Below are 25128 nucleotides of genomic sequence, written 5' to 3' on the forward strand. Positions count from 1 at the left end.
GGGGGAAAAGAAAGGGAAAGAAAGAATAAAGAAAAAGGAAAAAAAAAGATAAAAACAAAAACAAAACAAAACAAAACAAAAAACAGAATATGATCAAATTTGATCCGGCTGGTGCATACATAGAATAGTACCACACACTAGATTTTGGGCATATTTTGGTCTGTTAGAAGAAAGTGGCTCCCAAAATTTTAAAGAAAGAAAAACTTATATATGTACCAAAATAAGGGTTAATATGATGAAGGGATGGAATATGACTGTTAAGATGAAAAATGTAAAAGATTTTATAAAAGGAATTGATAAGATAAGAAATTGGTTAAAAAAAAAGAGAATTTAAAAAAAGGGAGAGAATGTGATCAGGCAGGAGACTAGAACAAAGCCATACACTAGAGATTTAGGGTATATTTTGATCTGTTAGAAGAAACTGTATCTCAAAATTTTAAATTTTTTTAAAGATTTTATTTATTTATTCATGAGAGAGAGAGAGAGAGAGAGAGAGAGGGGCAGAGGGAGAAGCAAGCTCCCAAGGAGCAGGGAGCTCAATGCGGGACTTGATCCCAGGATTCTGGGATCATGACCTGAGCCAAAGGCAGACGCTTAACCATCTGAGCCACCCAGGCACCCCGTATCTCAAAATTTTAAAGAGAGAACTATATATATATATATATATATATATATATATATATATATATATATATATATACACATACCCAAAATAAGGGTAACTACTATGAAGGGATTGAATATGACTCTAAAAGTAAAAAATGAAAAATATTTTTTAAAAAAGGGATTGATAAGATGTTGCTTGAAAAAGGGAAAAAGAAAAATTAAAAAAAAAAAGACAGTTAAAAAAGAAATTAACTTTGAAAGACTAAAGGATCATGGTAAAAAAAGCCATGAATTCTGTGTGCGGTATTCCCCTAGCGCTGGAGTTCTGCCGTTCTCATTGATTGGTAAACTTGGTCTTGGCTGGCTGTTCTTGCTGACTTTCTGGGGGAGGGGCCTGTTGCCGTGGTTCCCAAATGTCTTTGCCGGAGGCAGAATTGCCCCGCCCTTGTCGGTCTGGTCTAAGCAATCTGCTCCGGTTTGCTCTCGGGAGCTTTTGTTCCCTGCAAGCTTTCCGTACAGCTTTAGAGGACGAGAGTGAAATGGTGGCCTCCCACTCTCCACCTGGAGGAGTTGAGAACTCGGGGCCCCACTCCTCAGTGCGCCCCCAGAGAAAAGCAGTCAGTCACTCCCGTCTCCCCGTCTCCGGCCACACTACGTGCTCACCCGGCCTGTGACCGAGTGTTTCTATCCCTGGCACCCGACCCCGTGTGGAGTCTCCAAACCCAGCAGATCCCTGCGGTGCGCTCCCGCGCCGCTCCTCCCGGGGCTGGGGGAAGGGGAGTCTCCCCGGATCTGCCGCTTGTTGGGTCCCTGCTGGAGGAGCAGTGGCCCGACTGTGCCGCGGACCATGGTTTATGGCAACCCTGAGCTGAGTGCCCGCACCTTGGCTCCGTCTCTGCAGCCGGCTTCCCCGCTCCGATACCTGGGAGCTCTGCCGCACTCAGGCACCCCCAGTCTTTCTGTGACCCTGAGGGTCCTGAGACCACACTGACCCAGCGAGTGTTCCACCCCCCACTTAGCTACTGGAGCGTCATCGCTCAGTGGAGCTGACTTCTAAAAGTTCCGTTTTTGTGCTCCACGGCTCTATCACTTGCGGGTAGTGGCTGATGGAGGCCCACTCCCCCACTGCCTATCCTCCCAAATATCGCCTCGGAGTCACTTCTTCGCACATCCTGCCTTCCAGAAAGTTGTCGCTTTTCTGTTCAGAGAGTTACTGCTATTCCTTTCTTTGATCTCCTGTTGAGTTCGTAGGTGCTCAGAATGGTTTGATCCCTATCCAGCTGAATTCCTGGGACCAGATGAAATCCAAGTCTCTCTCCTACTCCTCTGCCATCTTGCTCCGCCTCAACACCACATAGTATCTTTAGGGAAAGAATCATCAAAAGGCAGCAGCATGAGTTGGGACATTTGGTGGTCCTCACCAAGTGGTAATGAAATGGCCAACTTGGTTTCCCTGTAGTTTCCTACTGTGGGCTCTGCAGCAATTTCCATTTTCCTGGTTCTTGTGGGAGGGAAAACTCAGCCTGCATGTGTGATTCTAAGCCCTTTGGTGGAGTAGTCACAGCCTAGGGTCTGGTCTGCAACAGGTGACTCACCATTGCTGTCAGCTTCAGAGCAGTAAGAAATCCATCTTCAGTGACCAAGGGAAGGAATTTGGTGAGGGAAGGAGGGAAAGACATACTGATGAAAGCTTTGTGGTATTTGTCTACCAATCAGGCACTGCTGCTTTTCAGAATAGTAAGTCTGATTCACCTTCTCCTTCATGGATCAAATTGGCAGTCATGCTGTTGTGAATGGTCTATAGACAGGGTCCCCACAGCGAATTAGGATAAGCCAAGGGTTTACATGCGGAGGTGAAAAGGAACGAGAAATTGCCAAGGAACCTGGCAGCTAAGGCACTGTTACCTCCCAAGACCTGAGGGACTAGGGTAAAAACAGTTGCTGAATCTTGAAGGACAAAGCGTTATACTTTGGAGCAACATCTCTTGAGAAGGGTAGTCACCTTTGGTTGAAAGACACAGTCAGACCATGGTGAGGCTGTGTGATGGGTGTTGGGGGAATGAATTCTTTGACATCACTCTCATCCCTCACTTTGACCCTCTGTTGAGGTTCCCATTGGTCAACTTGACCTGTAGCAAAAGCGCCCCAAAGCCCCGTTGATGCAGTCCAGACAGGTCGGCCTAGGTGAGCAAGGTGGAGAGTGGACGCAAGGGGTAGAGCGATATTTAGTATATGTGGAGAGAAGCCTGGGCTTTCACCCTCTTTACCCATGATTGGCAGAGATCCTATGCCTGGCCTCAGTGCCCCTTTACCTCCTTTAAAAAATATTATCATGAAAGTTTTAGGCATACATAAAAGAAACCATTAGGATGAATACCCATAAAATTAAATACTTATTGAAATTCTGCTACATATGTTCATACCCCTCTTTCTGTTTCCTTCAGTATGTTAAAGCAGATTCTACACACTCTATTTTGTGCTGGTGCTGGTGGCTAGGCCCTGGGGGGTTCGCTGTGCAGTGGCATTTCTCCAACTGCAGGGGTCACCCTGAAGGAGCCCTGAAGACTTCTCCACTCCCAACAGGTGTGTGTCAAAGGAGGGAGTTCTGCGTGCAGGGCCAGAGCAGGTTCACTGCCATCACCCAAAGCTATTGGAAGGGAGAACGGGGAGCGGTAACACAGTAGAAATACTTTCGTTATTTAACATTTATAGGTACTAGAATCATTACTCCTTAAATACTACTTGGGAAGGTCCTCTTCACTGAAAAATCAACTGATAGGTTTTTCTTGAGAAGAATATAAAGTTAATTTATTACCCAGCATGAAATATTAAGGTTTTAAATGATCTCATTTACTGACTCCCCGAAGCAGAAAAAAATTCCATACAGAAACGATAACTTAGAGACAAATTGACAAAGATACATTTTTTTAAATTAAGCAGTAGGAAAAATGTTTTATATATGAATCCTTAACATAAATTATTCTAACTTCTAATTTGTTATGAATGAAAGCCACAGCCATAAGAAAAATAGTGCAGAAACAAAACACTAATTATTTTCAGAGCCGACCACAATTTGAGGCCTATATAAAATCCCTCATAGAATAAATAGAAAAAAAAATCCCTTGAAAAATCTTTGAAAATATAAAAAACAAAAAAGCTGTAGAAAAGTGGTTGTGTATTATTCTGACCTCTGGTATAGATAGGTACAGCCAAACAATTTGACATTTTGACATAAATTCACTTGCTCCCTCCTCCCCAAAAGAAAAAAAACAACAGAAGAAAGGAACTGCCCCTTCTCATGTTGCAAGAAAATGCTGGCTAAATGCAGAGTCCAAGGAACAGATTTCAGACACTGTAATTTATTCCTTCTTTTAATCTGCATGGAGAACGGAAGCAAATGTGTTCTTCCAAGAGAATGCACAACAGAGCTTTTGTACACGTTTACTGCCCTTTTTCTTTTTTTTAAATTTTTTTTCATTTTTAAAAGATCTTATTTATTTATTCGACAGAGTGAGACACAGTGAAAGAGAGAACCCAGGCAGGGGGAGTGGGAGAGGGAGAAGCAGGCCTCCCATGGAGCAGGGAGCCCGATGCGGGGCTCGATCCCAGGACCCCGAGACTATGACCCAAGCCGAAGGCAGATGCCCAATGACTGAGCCACCCAGGCACCCCTTTTTTTCCTTTTTTTATTTAGGGAAGGCTTAGTTCAAAACTTCAGTTGAGTTACAGAGAGAGGACAGGTTTACAAGGACAGTATGTGCTTTGAATACATTGTATTAAATGCAGAGGCAACTGATTGTTTCTCTCTGCCTGCTAACCAGTCACCAAAAAAGGCAAACATATCTACATTTTGCTACTTAATGGTACCTTATCATTATATTCTTTGGATCCAAAGGTGGTGTCAGGGTAAGAACTTATTAAAAACCCTTCTTTCCTATTCTGGAACAGGTAATTATCAGTTTCTGTTTTGGAAGTAATAACCACGGATGTTACCAATTTACTTAAACTTATTTAGTGAAGACTGCTCTCAGGGTTAAGTTAAGGATCTTTAGCTCATGCCTTTCATGGGTAAAGTGGGTTCTCCATGAATCAAGTTGTCTTCTGAACCTCCTGTGTCCAGTCAGTTGATTGTTGAAGCCATGCCTAGCTGTTGGTGGTTTGTTTCCACCTTAAAGTCTTTAAAATGGAATAACTAACATTTTTTAAGTTAATATCTTTCTCATGGGTAGTCATATATTACAAGATGTTAGTTTTAAAATTCATTATTCTCACAATTAAAAAGAATTTTTAAGCTTAAGGGATTTTAAATTTAAGGAACAAATTCAGTTGCAAGTACATAGTGAGGAAGAGCATACTTCAGCTGCCTGTCAAGGGTCTTTCGCTCCAGAGATTTTCCCCAGCAGCTGCTTTACCAGATCTCAAACCAACATCTTACACATATGAATGGTAGGTACCTGCACAGTTAACTGTTTGGATATCACCTATATATTAAGACAAAAAGAAATGTTATAGGGGCTCCTGGCGGGCTCAGTTGGTAGAACACGTGACTCTTGATCTTGGGGTCATGAGTTTGAGCCCCATATTGGGTATAGAGATTACTTAAACAAATGTACATGGTGAGTAGAGGAACCAGCTGATGTGTAGGAGTCTTTCAGCAACCAAAGGAAGGCCTTAGAACAGTAAGTGATCCATAAATACTCACAACATTGACCAAAAAAATCTTTAGATTCTGCACAAATGCCAGTCACTTCTTCATCCTCTGATCTTCCATAGGCTGAATTCCCAACCTCCCTATGGCCCTGTTGCTTTTTTTTACTATTGCTTTTCCCAGACTTAGATGTCGTGAAGGATTGCGCCTCTTCCCAAGCTGTGAAAAAATTATTTTGGAGTTTGTGATGAAAGGCTAGACTAGCTCACAGCTTTATCTAATGCCAGTTTATTAGTATCTGTCCATTAAGAGAATTATTACAGAAAAAAAAGGTAATAAGGACTCACTTTTCTTCTAATTCTTACTTTACATGCAGGATGTGAAGTGCTCGAAGGGAATGGTCATCAGAAGCCAAGTATGTGAAGACCACAGCATTCCCATTTTCAGCAGCGAATGTTGTGGGACATAGAACAACATATAAGAGGTTATAAGCAAGAGGGGTTTCAGTAGTTTATGAATAAAGAAAACTTATGCCTTCTTTGATCATTCATAAGTGAAAGTTAAGCGCTGAAATGTTCAAGAAGATAGAGGTTTGTTCTCATTGGCTCAGCTGGAAGAAGCCTTCTGCTCTTCTGGCTGGGCACTGATTGATGGGTAGGATTTCAGTAGTGTCATTTATCAGGTTCTTCCCATCTCTGAAGCATTTTATATCTATCTCCTGAAATGTGAAGGAGTGTTTCCAACTTCCCATTCATGCGCTTAACAACTTAAAAATAAGATTAGAGCTTCCTGGATATATGATCTGAGTCTGAGGTTCTAGCTTTTCACCAGCTCTTCAGAGGAAGAGATCTTGTGATTACCCTGCTTACCTATCTCAGTCCTTATTCACTCCATATGCACTGACCAGGTGTGTGCCAGGCCCTGGGGGGTGTGGAAGAGGGATATTGAGATCTGTTTCCTGTTCTTAAAAGGTCCCCAGTGTGCAGAGGGGGATACAGCCATGTACATACCTGGTTTATGTAATGTGGGAAGACCTGGGATAGATAGACATGCAGAGTATTATGAGAGAATAAGAAAGGGCACATAAGGCTTATTTGTTATGGACCTATTTCCATTTTTCCTTAAACGGTGTTGGGTAGAGAGGGAAGGTTTCACAACTGAAGTGGCATTTGAGCTGGGCCACCAAGGATAGGTAATGTGTTTAACATGTAGGGAGGAGGCAGATGCCACAGGAGGAAACAGAATGTGCAGAGAAATGTGCAAAAAAAAAAAAAGTGCAAAGACATGCTGCAGCACTCTGGGGGAATATTCTGGAAGGAGGGGGGGTGGACAAAGCTGGGAAAGTGAGCCTGTCTTTGAAGCATTTGAACTTTATCATGTGAGTAACTTGAAGTACCGAATATCGTAATGGTGGGCAGAGGCTTAGTCTTGATCCATTCAAGAACAACTCAGTGGTAACATGAAGGATTGACTGAAGAAGAAAGGACTTGGGACAGTGAGAAGAGTTAGGGTGCTGACCTCATGGTCTGAGCAAGAGAGAGTAAAGCTTGAATCAATATGAACACAAGGAAGGAATGGATTCAAGGGAGAGCGATCATGGTGGAGTGCTTAGACATGGTGGCTGATGTTTGTAGAGAATAACCAATATTTCCTTTTGGGAATATTTGTTTTGTGTCTACAATATCTGCAGATTAATCAAAAATGGAAAATATTTAGAAAACAGGAAAGTGACCAAAGTTTAAGTGACAAACACACATAAAATTTTAATTATCAATGAAATTAAAAATATGTTTTCTGAACTATATTCAATTGCCCTAAGTAGTTTTCTTATTGATGAGTTTTTTTATGTCAGTTGAAAGAGGGTAGAAATAATGAGCAATCATATGATTTGTTTTGGGTGAATTTAGATTTTGATTTGGGTAAATTCTGAAAAAAATGTACATTTGAATATTATCTATGCTTTCCTTATTTAAAAATTTTGTCTTTGTTACTTAAGAAATATTCATTTTTATAAGCAGTGAGTAAATAGACAGGAAAGGAATAGAAAGGAAGTCTTCCTCTTCCAATTTATAACTATTCCATTTATTCAATGAAATCATATCAAGAGAAAATTTGAAATGGTTTGAGAAATGAGCAAAATGTAGGAGTTTAACAGATTAAGCTTCTATTTAATTGTAGTACTCATGTAAAGTCCAATTGTTTTGTTTTTTAATGGATTCATTCTCAATTTTCCTTAAACAACTCCCCTGACCTATTTCTATCTAGTGTTTTCTTTGTGTCCCTTCCAGTGGAGGTTGCCTGCCAACTACTATAAATGTTCCCCAAGATAGCATGTGTGTGCAGCCATTTATAAAGCCTTCTGTGTGAGGAAGACTGTGGCATGCTCCTCTTTTACTAAAGCAAAGAAAAAAATATAGTGTTATTTTCCACAAACTCACAGATATATAATTTTGTGGACATGGTTTACCTGATTCATATTTCCAAGTTATTATGGCATTGGCTCTGCACAGAGATAAAATAATGTTCATTCTTTGAACTATTCATTAATGTCACCCCAAGTCCAGATATTTAGAAATGGATTACATAAGAACATGTTTTTTATTTTTCAAAATCTTTAGTGAATTTAAGCAAGAAATATTCAAAACAAATTATGACTAAATAAGGTTTCCATTTATTTTTTATAAATAAACTCCTATTTCTTAAGTACTTATGACTAGAGGATGTTAGTTTAATCAAATTATGGTTTGGGATTCTATTTGAGACACCATTTTAAAACTAAATAAAGGGGACTGCATTTTTAAACACCTAACTCAATTGACTATCATTAACTAAATAGAAGTAGTTAATTGTAAAATCTCCCCCTTTTTGACTGAATATCTATATTTCTATTCTGTAATTCATGCTTGTATATTTACCACATACATTTAGAAGTGCTCTTCAGTGTGTGTATGAGGGAGCTTGCATGTGCTACATCCTGCCAGCCTATAAAATTGCCATATGTTTGAAATACAAGACTGTGATCAGCCCTTAAAAAGGAACCTAGGGGGCGCCTGGGTGGCTCAGTTCGTTAGGCCTCCCACTCCTGATTTCGACTCAGGTCATGATCTCAGGGTCCTGGTCGAGCCCCATGTTGGGCTCCGTGCTTAGCAGGGAGTCTGCTTGAGATTCTCTCTCTCCCTCTCCTTCTGCCCCTCCCCCCCTGAAATAGTAAATAAGTCTTTTTTTTTTTTAAGAAGAGAACCTAGGACACCGTTCATTGTTGTTCCTAAAACATCTCTGACTTTTTCGCCATCCCCATTGCTGCTTAAAATAAATGACTGTCTTTGTGTTATGATTTCAGAGGGAGTCGGGTGACTAAACTTCCCAAGCAAAGTATTTCCCCCTTACTAAATTCTGGACAGCAGCACAGAATAAGGGCAGTTGAACAGAGACCTGAGTTCTAATGTTGACACTTGGCATTTGCAAGGAAACCTCAGACAGATTATTTACCTTCTCTGGGTCCTGAGTCCTGACTTCTAAGTGTGGATGATAATGTATTCATTGTAGGCTCATTGGGGACCTAAATATGATAGTGGATGTGAAGGATTTGACATGTAGTTGGTGGTAAGTGCATAAAAATGAGAATTGTTCTAGCTGTTGGAATATGTATATTTCGTCCGAGTGAGCCCCAAATTTTTCTCTGGAGCCACAGAAATATTTATACATGAAAACCATTCCCGTATTTGGATAGTATAAGAGGTCCCCGGGAGTCATCTTTTTTTCTCCAGGATAAACATCTCTAGTTCTCTCATGGGGATGTGGGCAGTAATTAAAAACCCAGGTTTTGAGTTTGCTCAGAATGGGGTTCGATCTTGACCCTGTGTATGGTCTTGGGCAGTTTTGACCTTTCTGAATCTTTCATCATCCATAGGAATAAGAATGCCTCATAGGGTTTTTGTGAAGATTAAATAAGAAGCATTTGGTGCCTGGTAAGTACTTAATTAACGGCAGGTTTTATTATTAGGCATTGTTTTGAATTTCTCGCCATCCCCATTGCTGCTTAAAATGAGTGACTGTCTTTGTGATATGATTTCAGAGGGAGTCGGGTGACTAAACATCCCAAAATATGAACCTAGTTCCTGCACGGCAGCAGAAATGAAAATCCCCTGTTAAAATACAGATATACTTGGGAGAGAGGTGTTAGCTGTGGAGAATAGCCTTTCATTGCCTTCCTGTGTGAAGAAGCAAGCAGTGATCAAAGGACAGCCCCAGGACCACTAAGAGTGGTGTGCTCTTGATAGCTACCTGGTCTGCACTGTCCTTCCTATGGAAGGTCTAAAGAGGTGGAAAGACAAATTCTCTCTCTAAACACACACAGACTCATGAAGATGCACGAGAAGGGAATGCCAGGTGTGAGTGAGACTGTTTACATGCAGGAAGGATGCCCAGGAGCTGAAGTGTGCCCTAGACTGGCAGGAGAACCACCCCCAACGCTTAGATAGACCTGCCTGGAGGCTGAGCCCTGCAGTATGCTTGGGGTTAAAGATAATGGGGGGGGGGGAAGAAAAAAACGGCTTTCGTTCCACATACAAAATCAACCAGGAGTGCAGTCTCTTTCCTGACTGGCTTGTGGAACCATGGCGCTGGTCCAGGAAAGCCCTATTAATGGAAGACACTATCTTGGCATTTGTAGCAACTAATGAATTAGGTAGGTTTTCTTTATTTTAGCACTTTTCCTTTTATATGAAAATTATGTTGAAGATGTTTGCATATTGTTCCATTCTTCAGGTTCCTTACAGGCAGTAGGATAGAGGGCCTGCATGTAGAACATGCACAGTTAATGTTTACTGAACTCACAGAGCTGGGGGAAGTGGTGGAGAAAAGTGTAGGGCACATCAGGAGGAGATGAGGTTGAGACAGAGGGGTTCAAGAGTACCCAAGACACCCATTGCCTGATTCTCATTTTTTTTTTTCTTTTTTTTCTGGCACTGATCTTGACCAAACAGATGCCCAAACAAGAGAAAAAGGGTGAAGGAAGAGACTGGGGGTGAGAAAAAAGGAGTAGGGAGGCCGCCATCTTGGAATTCCTTCTGGCTGCTGTTCCCATGAGGTGATGCACCCCCAAGGCAGGAACTGTGCTCCTTTATCCCGGTACCAGTGCCCAGGGCATACTGGTGCTCCACATCGTTTTATATGAATAAACAAGCAGCTGCCAGGTCAGTGACTGCCCCATTTCACCTGACGGTAACGTGACAGTCAGTCCAGTTATACAGGTGAGCTCAGAACAGTGACAATCCCCCCAGCTGACAGGTGTGAGTATTGGTGGGGTCACACCTTCATTCAGTACCACCCAAGGGGCAGAGGATGGAGAAGGGCAGAAGGTGAAGAAGAACAACTCAGGAAAATAAAGGACAAATAGAAGGAAAATGAACTGACTGGAAGAATAACAGTAGCCAGGAGAAGCAGAAAAAAGGAAGAAATGTATTATGGTATTTGTTGCTCCTACTATTTCCATTTCTATGTTCAATTTATTCAGTTTTTTGATGGGATAGGTTTATGAGTTTCCTACTATTGTGTCTAGGCCTGAAACGCCATTCAAACTTTCCATTTATAAGCAAGCAGCAAATTTATTTTAATGTACATACTGCCTCAGCCAGCTCACACTGTCTCCATGTTTTCTATAAAATATTCCAAGAGAGGATGTTTAATCAAAGGTCACCATAAATGGAAGAGCTGGAAGAGCGATTCAGAAGTCAGAGGAATTCACATGTGGTTTTAGTATTCCTTGAAATGGCTAATACAGCTCAAGATGTGTCACCTTTATAATATCCAGGGGGCTGAGTCATTTTTTTTCCCTTTCTAATGCAAAGTTCCCTTGGATTAGTCAATAGATATATGTAAGCATGACTACACTCAAGGCCTCTACTGGTTAATTTTGCTTTGGCAAAGCTGTGTTTGAATAATCTAGGATTTTTGGCAACCAAACAACTAGCTCTTATTAAAATTAACAATAGATTCAAAAGCATTATGTAAAGTCTGTGCAGGCCTATTTTCTCATAATTCTTACGGCACTTTAGGGAATTCATAGTACCCTCGTTGGAAGTAGAAAACGCAGGAATGTTAATTCAGAAACATGACATCATTTCCCAAATCACGTTCAATATAACTAAAAATAAAAGTTAAGCAATTGTGTCTACATTAGCACAAAGAGCAGGGAAGTTTTGTCATTTGTCTGACTTACTGGTTATTAAATGTGGCCTGTTGGATAAATTCTGCCTGAGCCACCTGCATTTCTGGTTGAAGACCTCATTTTCCCTTAAAGAGTTTACTCTGCCTAAGGCTTTGAAGGTGGAGCTCAGGATCCTGGTGTAGTGCCCTGCTGTCAGTGCACTCAGGGAGGAGACACAGATGGGATGAGTGATCAAGGGGGTGGAAACCGAGCCGTGGTGTCTTGTGAAGCATCAGGCTTCCTGAAGAAGATTGAATCTGAAGGTGCGGTGGACACTGAAGAAGGAAAGAGACTAGATGCAAAGGCCAAGTGACCGGGCTCAGCGGGTTAATTTGAGGAGTGTGCAAGGGTAGGTGGGAGGTGGGGAAAGTAAACTGGGGTCAGTGAGAGATCAGGGTGAAAAGTAGGACTTAGATGTTCTGATAAGAAGCTTGCATTTTGTCTTATTTAAGTATTTGGGACAAAGCTGTCAGTTCTGACCATTCTGGAAAATGACTGAGAATCTCTTAAGAAGATAGTGAAATAAACCACCTGATTCACCAAAAAAGTCAAGGTAGTCACATTAAAAATGTTTGTGCCCACAATAGCCAAACTGTGGAAAGAGCCAAGATGTCCATCGACAGATGAATGGATAAAGAAGAAGTGGTCTATATACACAATGGAATATTATGCAGCCATCAAAAGGAATGAGATCTTGCCATTTGCAACGACATGGATGGAACTGGAGGGTGTTATGTTGAGTGAAACAAGTCAATCAGAGAGAGACATGTATCATATGACCTCACTGATATGAGGAATTCTTAATCTCAGGAAACAAACTGAGGGTTGCTGGAGTGGTGGGGGGTGGGAGGGATGGGGTGGCTGGGTGATAGACATTGGGGAGGGTATGTGCTATGGTGAGCGCTGTGACTTGTGCAAGACTGTTGAATCACAGATCTGTACTTCTGAAACAAATAATGCTATATGTGTTAAGGGAAAAAAAAATGTTTGTGCCCAGAGGGAATCTACACATGGTGGTATGGTGATATATTCATCTCAACTATGATGATATTATTATTTTTCTTTTTAAGATGTAATTCACATGCCATACTGTTCACCATTTTAAAGGATCCAGTTCAGTGGCTTTTAAGGATGTTCACCAGTATGTCACTGTTCTAGAACATTTTCGCCATCCCCCAGAAAAGCCCATTAGCAGTTACTCCTCACTGTCCCCTTTCCCTAGCCCCTGGCAACCAGCAGCCTACTCTCTGTCTGTATGGATTTGCCTACTCCGGACATTTCATACAAATGGAAGCCCATCATGTGTGGTCTTGAGTGCTTGACTCATTTCACTTAGGATACTGTTTTCAAGGCTTGGGAAGTTTTCAGCACAAGATGGAGAGATGTGGTACTGGGAAGGGGCCTGTGGGGGATGCAAACCAGTGGTGGAGGGGTCATTCTGTCTGAGGCTGTTATGGTCTATGTTGCAGTATTGGGGAGCAAAAGAGAGTGATTTAGTGATACACCCACTGCGGGGGCGGGGGTGGTTAACATGCCCGGGAGCTTTGGGACTTCCTACCTCAGGCAGGACATGGCACAGGGGCAAGAGAAGGACATGTCTGCAGATGGGAAGGGCCTTGGGGGCCACCTAGGAGGATCCGGGGAGGGCACAGCACTCATGATGCAATTCTAGCAGAGTCTGTGGCAACAACACTCAAGTCTCTTGTGCAGAGGTGCATCTCTTAGGAACATCTCTTAGCAAGAGTCATCCGAATGTAGTTTTTTTTTTTTAAGATTTTATTTATTTATTTGAGAGAGAGAGTGAGAGAGCATGAGTGGGGGGAGGGGCAGAGGGAGAGCAGACTCCCTGCTGAGCGGGGAGCCCAGCATGGGGCTCCATCCCAGGACCCTGGGATCATGACCTAGGCTAAAGGCAGATGCTTAACTGACCGAGCTACCCAGGCACCCCCAGAATGTAGTCCTTAATCTTAAACTCCAGACACAGGTTTTCTGAATGTTTCAGCTGTGAGTTCTCACCAAGATTTAAGAATCTTCATCAAGGAAGTAAAACGTGACCGTGACCTTTTTCTCCCAATATGCTGGTGGTTGCTTGCCCTGGGAAGGAAGCCAAAGTGGCAGGACCTGTCCTGCTAAATGACCTGTGGGTTGGGGTCAGCTCACACCTCCAGTCCCTGGAGCACAGCAGAGAGCCACTGGCCAGAGGGCTGGAGCCAGGGGACAACCAACGGGCACAATCAGAGCCACACCACAGATGTGGCTGCAGTGAGCCTGGCAGTGCTGGAGCCTTGGGGTCAGAGGCTGGAAACCAAGATTGGAACAAGTTGGGAGGGGTATGGAGGAACAGATAACCCAGGCATCAGCCTGGGGTCCAGGGTGCCAGCAGAGGGAGCATCCATCCATTCACGTATTTGACAGTATTTACTGAGCGCCTGTGGCATGCCAGACCCCATCCCATGCTGGGAAGAGAGCAGTGAATTCAACAGATAATGGCTTTGCTCTCATGGAGTGGAAAGCATGGTCGATTGAGGTAGATATTGTACAAGTAAGAAACCGAATACATATCAGATGGTCGTAGGTGCTTTAGAGAGGGATTACGTAACTTAAGGGGGAGGGCACAGGGAGTGTTGCTATTTTGTACAGGTTGGTTGGGGAGGCCTCCTGAGATAGATGACATTTGAGTGCACACATAAAGGAGGTGAGGGAATAAGAAATGCCATCTGGATGAAGATCATGCCAAATGGGTAATAGCAAGCACAAAGACCCTGGGGCAGGGAGTGTGGTTTGGTGTTCAGGACTGAAGGGTGCCAAGTGTGGCTGTGGTGGAATGAGCCAGAGGTAGTTGAGGCAGGGACTGGGGGACAATGATCGAGGAGGATATGAGCTCTGGGACAAGGTGGGGGGGGGGCTTGACCACTGCTGCCTTATATGCTAAAGACCCTGACTTTTCTTTTGAGTGACATGGATTTTGAGTGACAGGAATTTGCATCTTCAGCCCACCGTTTTATCTTGATTTGGCCCCTGTTTTCTGTAGCTGTGTTTCCCCAAGTCCCTGGCTGCCCTCTGCGGTGCTCTTGCATGTTTGTGCAAGGACACTGGGTCACCGCTTCATTTCAAGGGCAGTCACATACTGAACTCAGAATTGTCAAAACAGGATTTGTATGTGAGTAGTTGGTTCTAGAAAAGCCTAGAAGAGGGGAGAGGAGATGGGGATGGTACTGCCACAGCAGTAGGGGGTCAAGGCGAGGTAGAGGAGGAAGTGGGGGGAGGCCGTAAGAAGCATAAAGAGAAAGCTGGTGGAATGGCAACAAGCCTGACTTAGGAAAAGCACTTACTAAGGTCAGTCTGACAGAATCTGGAGGGGGGGCTTATCAAACATAGCAAGGTTGATGACTCAGGAGTAAGGAAGAGAAGGCCAAAGGGAAGAAGGCTCTAGAGATAAGCATAGAGACACGTGGCTTTCTGCTAGCTGCAGTAAAAGTGTTATTAATGACACCATCTAATATCCTGTCCTGCCCTGATGTCATGGGTCTGGGTGCTACCGGCTACCCCTCTTCCCCGATTGATGTGCATATCCCGCCATAATTGCACAGGGCCTTTTAGGATGTGCAGGAAATGAGTGGGAATGTGGAAGTTTCCTCATTTAACTTGTGCAGAATGTCTCTGGGCACAGACAGCTGAAAATCCTGCTTTCACTGTTGATAATATAGTTCATTATCATTTAGATGCATAAAGACTCATAGTATGCTAAAAGAACGGTGACAGTTGCCTTCTACATGCCCAAACATACATAGTCATTGTTGTACACACACAACCTAGTGCACACATCAGTGGCTTGTAGGAATATAAACAAAAATGGAGTGCTTCCCTTGAAAGCAATAGTATTCACTGAATGAATTGAAAACCAATATTAAAATATTCATCAGTTGGAAGAATACCTCAATTAACCAGGTAGTTTAATTGACTTTATTTTTTCAGATTTTTATTTAAATTCTAGTTAGTTAACACACAGTGCAATATTGGTTTTATGAGTAGAATTCAGTGATTCAACACTTACAACACCCAGGTGCTCATCATAACAAGTGCCCTCCTTAATACCCATCCCCCATCTAGCCCATTCCCTGCCCACCTCCCTCCATCAACTCTGTTTGTCCTCCATCCTTAAGAGTTTCTTACGGTTTGTTTCTCTTTCTCCTATTTTTCTTTTTCCCCTTCCCATATGTTCAACTGTTTTCTTTCTTAAATTCCACATATGAGTGAAATCATATGGTATTTGTCTTTCTCTGACTCATTTTGCTTAGCATAATATATACTCTAGCTCCATCCACGTGGTTGCACATGTCAAGATTTCATTCTTTTTGATGGCTGAGTAATAGTCTATTGTATGCATATACCACATCTTCTTTATCCATTCATCAGTCCATGGACATTTGGTCTCTCTCCATAGTTTGATTATTGTTGATAATGCTGCTATAAACGTTGGGGTGCATGTACCCCTTCAAATCTGTATTTTTGTATCCTTTGGGTAACTACCTAGTAGTGCTATTGCTGGATCATAGGGAAGTTCAATTTTTAACATTTTTGAGAAACCTCCATGCTGTTTTCCAGAGTGGCTGCACCAGTTTGCATTCCCACCAACAGCGTAAGAGAGTTCCCCTTTCTCTGCATCCTCGCCAACATCTGTTGTTTCCTGTGTTTTTAATTTTAGCCATTCTGACTGGTGTGAGGTGGTATCTCATTGTGGTTTTGATTTGGATTTCCCTGATGCCGAGTGATGTTGAGCATGTTTTCATGCGTCTGTTGGCCATTTGGATGTCTTCTTGGGAAAAATGTCTATTCATGCCTTCTGCCCATTTCTTAACTGGATTATTTGTTTTTTGGGTGTTGAGTTTGATAAGTTCTATATATTTTGGATACTAACCCTTTATCAGGTATGTCATTTGCAAATGTCTTCTCCCATTCTGTAGGCTGTTTAGTTTTGTCCATAGCTTCCTTTACTGTGCAGAAGCTTTTTATCTTGATCAAGTCCCAATAGTTCATGTTTACTTTTGTTTCCCTTGCCTCTGGTGATGTGTCTAGTAAGAAGTTGCTATAGCTGAGGTCAGAGAAGTTGCTGCCTATGTTATCTTCTAGGATTCTGATGGTTTCCTGTCTCACTTTTAGGTTTTTCATCCATTTCGAATTTCCTTTTGTATATGGTGTAAGAAAATAGTCCAGTTTCATTCTTCTGCATGTTGCTGTCCAGTTTTCCCAGCACCATTTTTGAAGAGAATGCCTTTTTTCCATTGGATATTCTTTCCTGCTTTGTTGAAGATTAGTTGACCATAAAGATGAAGGTCAATTTCTGGGTTTTCTATTCTGTTCCATTGACCTATGTGTCTGTTTTTGTGCTGGTACCATACTGTCTTCTTGATCACTACAGCTTTACAATATAACTTGGAGTTCAGAATCATGATGTCCCCCTCTTTGCTTTTGTTTTTCAGGATTGCTTTGGCTATTTGGGGCTTTTTAGGATTGTTTGTTCTAGTTCTGTGAAAAATGCTGGTGATAGGGATTGCATTAAATGTACAGATTGCTTTTGGTAGTATAGATATTTTTAAGAAAGATTTTACTTATTTTTCTTAGAGAGAGTGAGAGAGCAAGAGAGAATGAGAGAGCAAGCACAAGCAAGGGAGCAGAGAGAGAGGGACAAGCAGACTCTGTGCTGAGCACAGAGCCCCATGCAGGACCCTGAGCCAAAATCAAGAGCTGGTTGCTTAACTGATGAGCTACCCAGGCACCCCTGGGTAGTATAGACATTTTAACAATATTTGTTCTTCCAATCCATGAGCATGGAATTTTTTCCCATTTCTTTGTGTCCACTTCAATTTTTTTCATAGGTGTTCTATGGTTTTCAGAGTACCTCTTTTACCTCTTTGGTTAGGTTTATTCCTAGGTACTTATGGTTTCTGGTGCAATTGTAAATGGGATTCCTTCCTTGATTTCTTTGTCTCCTGCTGCATTATTGGTGTATAGAAATGCAACAGATTTCCGTACATTGATATTTTATATCCTGTGACTTTGCTGAATTCATGTATTAGTTTTAGCAATTTTTTTTTTTTTTTTTGGTGGAGGCTTTAGGATTTTCTACATACCATGTTGTCTGTAAATAGTGAAAGTTTGACTTCTTCCTTGCCAGTTTGGATGCCTTTTATTTCTTTGTGTTGTCTGATTGCTGAGCCTAAGACTTCCAGTACTATGTTAAATAGTCATGGTGGGAGGGACCATCCCTGTCTTCTTCCTGACTGTAGGGGAAAAGCTCTCAGTTTTTCCCCATCGAGCATGATATTAGCTGTGGGTCCTTGGTATATGGCCTTTATGATATTGAGGTATGTTCCATCTATCCCTAATTTGTTGAGGGTTTTTATCAAGAATGGCTGCTGTATTTTGTCAAATGCTTTTTCTGCCTCTATTAAGAGGATTATATGGTGCCTGTCCTCTCTTTTATTAATGTGGTTGAGATACTCTATTTAGAAATGTGTGGTGGGTAGAATGCATACGATTCTGATGAGTACTTTCTTAAATTTAAATACTTTAAGCAGAGTTATGGTAATAAGGTGAGGTGAGTTAAGGAGAATGAACTAGAATAGCAAATTTTTTTTTTTTTTTATGGAAGAGAAATCATATCCTTACAGTTTGCCTTTGTGTAAGGGTTGTTTTCTCGATCACCAACATCATCCCAAAGCTTTCTTCAGTATGCTTTCTCACTTTGCCTATTTGGTTCCATTCTCAGGTGACATCAAGATGAATAGCACCCCAGCCCATGTCATGTTCCATTCCTTGCCCACCATGGTTCATCACAGGACTTACTTCTGTTTTGCATATTATTTATCTGTGTATTTATTTATTTTCTGCCTCCCCATTATGAAAGTGTGAGCCTCATAGGAGCTGGGTGTTGTTTTGTTTAACTGGTATAATTCTGGTATACTGTGGTGTCTGAACTTTGAATTAATGAATACATAATTATATATATCTCACATATATATAACTTTATTTACATGCTCTTCATATTTTTTCTTCTCTTGGACTTTATGAGAACACAATTTGAATCATTCTGATGGCTAATGTGTATCTAAGGTAAGAAAGTGCTAAAATAAAATGCTTTCTACCTCAGTTTTGACAGTGATGTTGTATATCAAAGTGTTTGGGGACAGACCCTCCCTCATATACACAGTTACAAAGAGCCTCAGAGCACATTCTGTGACTGAGACCCCTGCTTAGCCAGAGGACGGAGAGGGAAGGTTGGTAGAGGTTTTTTTGGAGAGAGATGTTGCCACGTGGACAGGATTAGAGGGATTTACCTGCTTTACACTAAGCCTGATGAACCACACAGGAAACTTGGAACTGGAGTTGAGGCCAATTCAGGCCTGGGGCCCAAGCACTCTGAAGCAGTAGGAGGGAGGTGGCTGTATTGATATTGGTATTGCCCAAGCTTGCTGGGCAAGGGGTATGAGAGAAGTTTCCATAGAACACACCTGAACTAAGTGGAAGAGCAACAGGTTGGGGCTGATTGAGGTAGGGCCAGAGCAACCAGAAATGGGAGGTGATATGGAGCTCCTTAAGGTTGTGGAAGGAGTCATGAGTGATCACTCAGTATAGAAATGCTTTTGCCTCTCTGCTGAGGTCTTCAGTGACAGGACTTTTCAAAGACTGCCACAGGAGAAATGCTGAGCTTAATCACCTGCCGGACTCACAGGGCTCAAAACCCCCCAGCCAAGGAACAACCCATCCTCCTGCCTTTCCTGTGTCCACAGCTTTGGCCTGGGTGCGGTTAAATCACCCAGTTGTAAATCAACTACAAATAGTAGTTACTATTTGGGGGAACAGGGAGAGAAGAGAGACTGCCCACTTCTCCCTCCTGGAAAGCAGGCAGCATCTAACTACAGGACTTAGTGTTGGGTGGTGATGGCAACATCAAGGAGACACCGACCTTTATTTAGCGATTTTGCCTGAAACTTATTCTGTTAGAGAATTGAAACTATATTTTGTAACTTAAAGTGAACTCAGGACCATGATTATGTAAAAATGAGCAGAAAAATCATAGGATTTACCCAAATCCCATCCCCAGGCAAAGAAAGATTACTTGCATGAACTATTTCCCCCTACTATCCTTTTAAAAAATATATCTTGATATGTCACTAATCAGGCTTTAAAAAACTAACTAGTTACATTGTTTTCTAATAATCCTGTAGACACTTTAAAAATAAATTTGCCATGTATATTAGAGCAATGTTGTAGATAGTGTCATAAGCTGATCGGACAGTCACTCAAAAAGCCCTGTTCTCTTGCTAGAACCTTCTATTATGGAGGCTTGGTTTTCCCTGCCTTCCTTGCAGCTCGGGCTGGCCAATGAGCGAGGAATAGAAGTCTGCTGGGAAAATTCTTGTTTTTCTGCTAAAGCAGGTAGAACTGTTTTCTTCCCTTCCCCCCCCCTTCCTCTTACATTGAATACAGATATATTAGAGCTGTACAAGCCATTTTCGGACAAGGTGAGAGAGTCCCAAAACATCACTGGGAAGTAGTTCTTGACATTGTCAAAGAATGGCATTCCTCCAGACTTCCTGATGTGTGAGAAAAACAAACCCTTATCAGTTTAGCTACTGCTAGTCAGGTAATCAGTTACTTGTAGCCCAAAGCATTTTGAACAGACCCCAAAACAAAACAAAACCTCGTTGACTGATGTTAGGAGTGGATGAAGATGCCATTGACCTATATGCAGTCATTCATTCAACTCTCAAACATCTTAGCAACATTTATTGAATATTACTCTGTCCTTGGCCCTTCAGGTACAAAGAGGAATGCAAAGGTGCTCCCATTGCAATGAATAAAAATTAGTAATAGTCAATAAGGGTTTATTATTATTATACATATTATTATAAGCTGGTCATGGAGACAGACAGTGGGGTGGCCTCAGAAGAATCTGAGAAGGTTGACCAGGGCTTGGTTGTGATGGGCCTTATACGTCATGCAGAATAACTTGAACTTGACCCTACAGTCATCAGGAAACTCTTGCAGATTCTGGAGCACAGAGGTCAACAAGGGCTAACTAGTTGTCAAACCCTACCGGCAATTTACCTATGTGATACTTGGCACTGCTGATTCTTTCCTTGAAGGTTTTTACTTAATCTCACAGATACCATTTTTTTCTTGGTTTTGTTCCTATTCTAAGTCTTGTCTCCTTCCAAATCATCCTCAGTCCTGCCACCTGAGGAATCTTTATAGTGTAATTATGATCACCTAACCGGATTAAAATCTGAAAGTGGCTCCCATGTAGCTCCAGCTGTAGCATGAAGGAGACTTCATGACCATATTCCCACAAACTGCTATTGGATCATATTTCCTGTACCTTGACATGAATCCCACTCTCTGACCCTGTCATATGGAGCTACTTGTAATTCCTCAGCTTTATTGCTATTTTTTTGACTCCATGATCTTGTAGGTGCTATTTGCTCTCCCTGAGAGATTTTTTCCTTTTTCTGTTTGGCTTATGATTTTTACTCAATTTTTAGGACTTCAGTGTTCTAAAGCATGCCCACAATATCCTCATCTTTTTATTTTCAAGCTAAACAGCCTTGTGCTGACTCATTAAACAAAGGAGTAATGACTTGTCTCTCTTTTGTCTTTACATAACTGGCGAACATTCTCTAGAAGGGACTAATTTATTGTTTCCCTCTGATCAAAGATATGCTATTAGGCACATTCCATTTCATAAAATCATGAAGCGTTATTTCAGGAGAAATTAACTCTCAGCCTTGTGCTACACTTCGAAACTGCAGTCCAAACAGTGAGAATGAACTGGAATAAAGGAAGCCCAATTACTATGTAAGAATTTTTACATTGGATTGGACTGGTGTTTTGGTTGTTACCCTGGATAGGGTTTTCAATTACTAAAATGAGTCATTTGAGGGACTGAATGGGACTGGATAGTTTTTATGATCTAGGAATGATGGGAAAGCTAGGGCCCAAGCCATACTGGTTCTGTCATCCAGGGAAAGGGAAAGAAAGCACCAGGGCAAATTAAAACAGGACTCCTGAGAAGGAATAACATTGTTTTCTGCTTTTATCCTGCTGAGTCTGGCCTGTGCGATAAAATAATTTTATTTTACTCATCTCTACAACTGAAATAGGCTCAAAGGGTGGTCCCATGACTCCCTGTTTTTTACGAAGTCTGGACTCATTCATTCTAAAAGAAGAGACTAAAGTTTTGGCTTCTTGCTGTTCTGCATTTTACAATATGCTCCCACAGAATGAGTTAGGGCTCAGCTACACATTTATTAGAATACATCATTTTTGCAAATTTCTTTCTCATCTTAAATAGTGGTGAAAGTTCAGGAACAAAGATATTTATTGGTCTGTGCACTTTTGAAAAAATTAAAATACCCTTGTAAGTATCAGTAGGGTTGAATAGCCTAAGACATTTCTTCTCAATGGAAAATTAGGCAGTTATTAGAAATTCAATTTATACAGTGATAATAATGTTGAAAAACACTATGTACCCATAGTAATCATATAAAAACCCCTTAAATTAATGGTAATGGATAAAAATGTTTTTGTATTGGGGTGTTAGAATGATGTGTAATGTTTGAGCTTCTATCTACTTTTCTGTATTTGCCAGATATTTTTTCATTCCTTTATTTCTCCCTTTCTTTCGGCCCCACTTCCTTTATTGAATTCCTTCCTTTCTTGCTTCCTTCCTTCCCTCATATTTATTGAACATCTGTTCTGTGTTAGGACCTCGTTCAGGCTCTGGGAAGCCATCAGCAAATAAGAGAAGACATCAATTTCAGCTTTGCTTTTGTCAGCAGGTTGGAGAATGGGTTGGGGAGGAGAGAAGTTAGAGGAGGGGCAACAAGTGGGAGGTGATGGTACCAAATCCAGGTCAAAGATGCACATGGACTGCAACAGTTGCTCTAGCCCCCTTTCCTCTCATATAACCTCTTTCTGGATAACTTCATTCTCCTGTTTCATTCAGGCCTTTTCTCAAATGTCAGTTCTTAGAAAGGAATCCTAGGACCATCTTAGCTCTTTTCCTCTCTTACCTTGTCCTGCCCCAACTCCCTTCCCCCACTTTTAAATAGTACTTATCCCTACTTGGCTGACATCATAGGATGTATATATTATTTGTCTATTTGTTTATTGTTGTCTTCCTTCCCTAGAACGCAAGCATGAGATGAGGACTTTGTTTTCACTGTCATTTAGAAATGTGTCCTTTCAGTCTTGTCTGACTGAAAAAGTAAATATTAGTTCATTAACGTTTTCTGGCCTAATCTTATACTGAGTTAGTGTTCTCTAATTGATTGTGCTTGCTTGTTCCAACTATGGAAAGAGCTGCATGATTTACAGACTTTCCCTTTTAAATATGGTTATGGAAAGGGATGGAATAGCTGTCTGGGTACTCTATTATTGATAACGAGTTCTGAGTAATAGTTTTTGTGCAAGAGGGGGAGAAGTGATAATTGAAAAACAGTAATTAACATCATTTTTGGTGCCAACGCTAAAATTTAATTCTATTCCAGGTATTTAAGCAAGAAGCACCCAAGTTTACTTGTTCAGGACATAGCCTTTGAATTGTCTTAATAGATGTTGCCCCTCCCCCCCCTTTTCGATGTATCTCATCTATACCTATGAGAAATAAGCCAGAGGAAAAGACTGATATTTTCTGAAGCTTCATTCAGCTACGTGCACTTTCAAATTCCAAGGCAACGTTAGTTACTTTTGGGTGATTCCATCAACTTTAAGACTCTGGTCTCTGATTTCAAGGAGCTTGCAGCTGTGATGGGAAAACACTTAGGCTACCAACAATAAAAGGTAATGTTGCCAAAATAAGTTACATATATTTTAACATGTCATAGGATATGTTCATGTATATCATCATCTATTACTTTCTTATTGGCACTCCATCCTCTAGCCAACTGAACCACTGATCCTACTTTTGTGCCTTAGAAAGAAACGGGAAACCGTGAAAGACACTTGCGTTCTGCAATCACCACGTTTCCCGCTGTGCCTAAGAGGCCACCATAAATCTTACTTGGAGATGCTTCCAGAGGTTGAAAGTCTTTAGAGGCGAAGGAGACGTAGGCCCTAGGAACGTCTAGTTCTCCATTTCTCGGTACTGTTGAACTCCACCAGGGAAAATACACGTCTTCCCTCAATGTGTGTTCCGCATATACAATACAATTAAGTGTTTCAGGTCGTCCCGGCCCCGGCGTGGTTGCCCACGCGGGCGGCGCGGGGCGGGGCCTGCAGGCTGGGCGGGGCGCCCACGCCGCTAACGGTCCCGGCGGGCGGGCGCGTGCCCGCGGGCGGCGCCTCCAGGGGCCCTGCCGGCCGGGAGCGCGCTGCCGTTGCCGGCGCTCGCCCCGCCCCCGCCGCCGCGGCTTCCTCTCGCATTTCCAGCTCGGCTCGTGCCGCTGCTCCCGGGGCTGCTGCTGAGCCCGGCCGGGGCGGCGCCCGCCTGCGCCATGAGGGTCCCGCGCTCCGGGCCCGCGCCGGGCCTTTCTGTGCGGCGGCGGCGGCGGCCGTGAGTAGGCGCGACGCGCTGGGGCGGACGCGGGCCGGCGCTTGGCGAGGACGCTCGCGATGGGGGACAGGTAAACCCTGCCGGGGCCGGGCCGAGCCCAGGGCCGCGAGGCTCCCCGCCCCCGGGACCCCGGGCTGGAGGGCCCCCACGTGGCCCCTGCTGAAGGTCCTTTTGCCTTTTGCACAGGTGGCTCCGGGTGACCGTCCTCCCCGGCTGCGTGGGCTGCAGGACCGTGGCCGTTCAGGCGTCCTGGACCGTGCGCGACATCAAGGAGCGCATCTTGGCCGAGACGGGCTTCCCGGTGTCGGAGCAGCGGCTGTGGCTCGGCGACAGGGAGGTATGGCCCGTCGATCCCTTCTCTTTAGTAGGACGCTGGGCCCGCCTCTGTGCTCGGGGTTGTAGCGCATTCACTAGCTATCAGTAGGCTCGCTGAGAGTGAAACTGAACCGGTTTTATTCTCACGTCCTGGAAGGTAGATGCTCAGTTAATGGTCACCCTGGAAATAATGCTTTGTAAGTAACATGAACAAAATCACACGGGTATGTTCTCATCATCAAATTTTATTTGATTTACCATTTCAACATTTGTGTCACCCTGCCCCCTGCCCGCCCTTTTGTCTGAATCTTCACTTCCTGAAATTAAGATAGTTTTTCGGTGGGCATTGTAGTCAGAGGGTTTTTGTTGTGGTTTACTTGTTTTGAAGTGACTTAACCATTACTCACGTTTTTCCCAATTGTGTTGGACATTAAGCTGGAATAATTTTCACCTTTAATGTCTTAGAATTTTCCCCTCAGTTTTGAATAATAGAAATTTAGGGCTGAAAGTATCTTCAGACTATGTTATAGAGGCTGTTATTTTGAGGAATACATTCTCATTAAAACTTCTGAGCTGCAAATGAATGAGATCAAAACTTTGGAAGATAGCAGTATTTCATATTGTCATATATATCCCTTAAGGTGAGTGAAAAAACTAAATTTTCTCAAAGGAGGAGTTAAATTTTTACCGAGAAATAACTTATTCTTTGATCCTAGAAATTTATTCACTTTTTATGAGATAAAAGATCATTTCCAGGATTTAAAAGAGGTAAAAATGTTAAACAAATATATAAGG

General features: G+C 42.3%; 1 protein-coding gene and 1 long non-coding RNA gene across 6 annotated transcripts in view; one reads left to right on the top strand and one right to left on the bottom strand.

Moving 5' to 3' along the window:
- The window catches only part of LOC113919308, a 36299-nt gene extending 12585 nt beyond the window's left edge, over positions 1–23714 (bottom strand). The window contains exon 1 of the long non-coding RNA XR_003518950.2: positions 23527–23714. This is a non-coding gene — a long non-coding RNA (uncharacterized LOC113919308). The remainder of the gene's footprint in view (positions 1–23526) is intronic.
- The window catches only part of SACS (sacsin molecular chaperone), an 82454-nt gene that overhangs the window by 11961 nt on the left and 45365 nt on the right, over positions 1–25128 (top strand). For 2 of the 5 annotated variants that reach the window (XM_027588148.2, XM_027588149.2), the window contains exons 1-2: positions 23884–24088; positions 24205–24355. In XM_027588148.2, coding sequence (XP_027443949.1) covers positions 24078–24088; positions 24205–24355 — 162 coding nt within the window. In that variant the 5' untranslated portion in view covers positions 23884–24077. Of the gene's footprint in view, positions 1–23883; positions 24089–24204; positions 24356–25128 lie in introns of those variants that run through there. The other 3 variants (XM_027588142.2, XM_027588146.2, XM_027588147.2) reach the window with 2 other exon arrangements.

This window comes from Zalophus californianus, chromosome 3 (assembly GCF_009762305.2).
Source record: "Zalophus californianus isolate mZalCal1 chromosome 3, mZalCal1.pri.v2, whole genome shotgun sequence".
Taxonomy (NCBI): Eukaryota; Metazoa; Chordata; class Mammalia; order Carnivora; family Otariidae; genus Zalophus; species Zalophus californianus.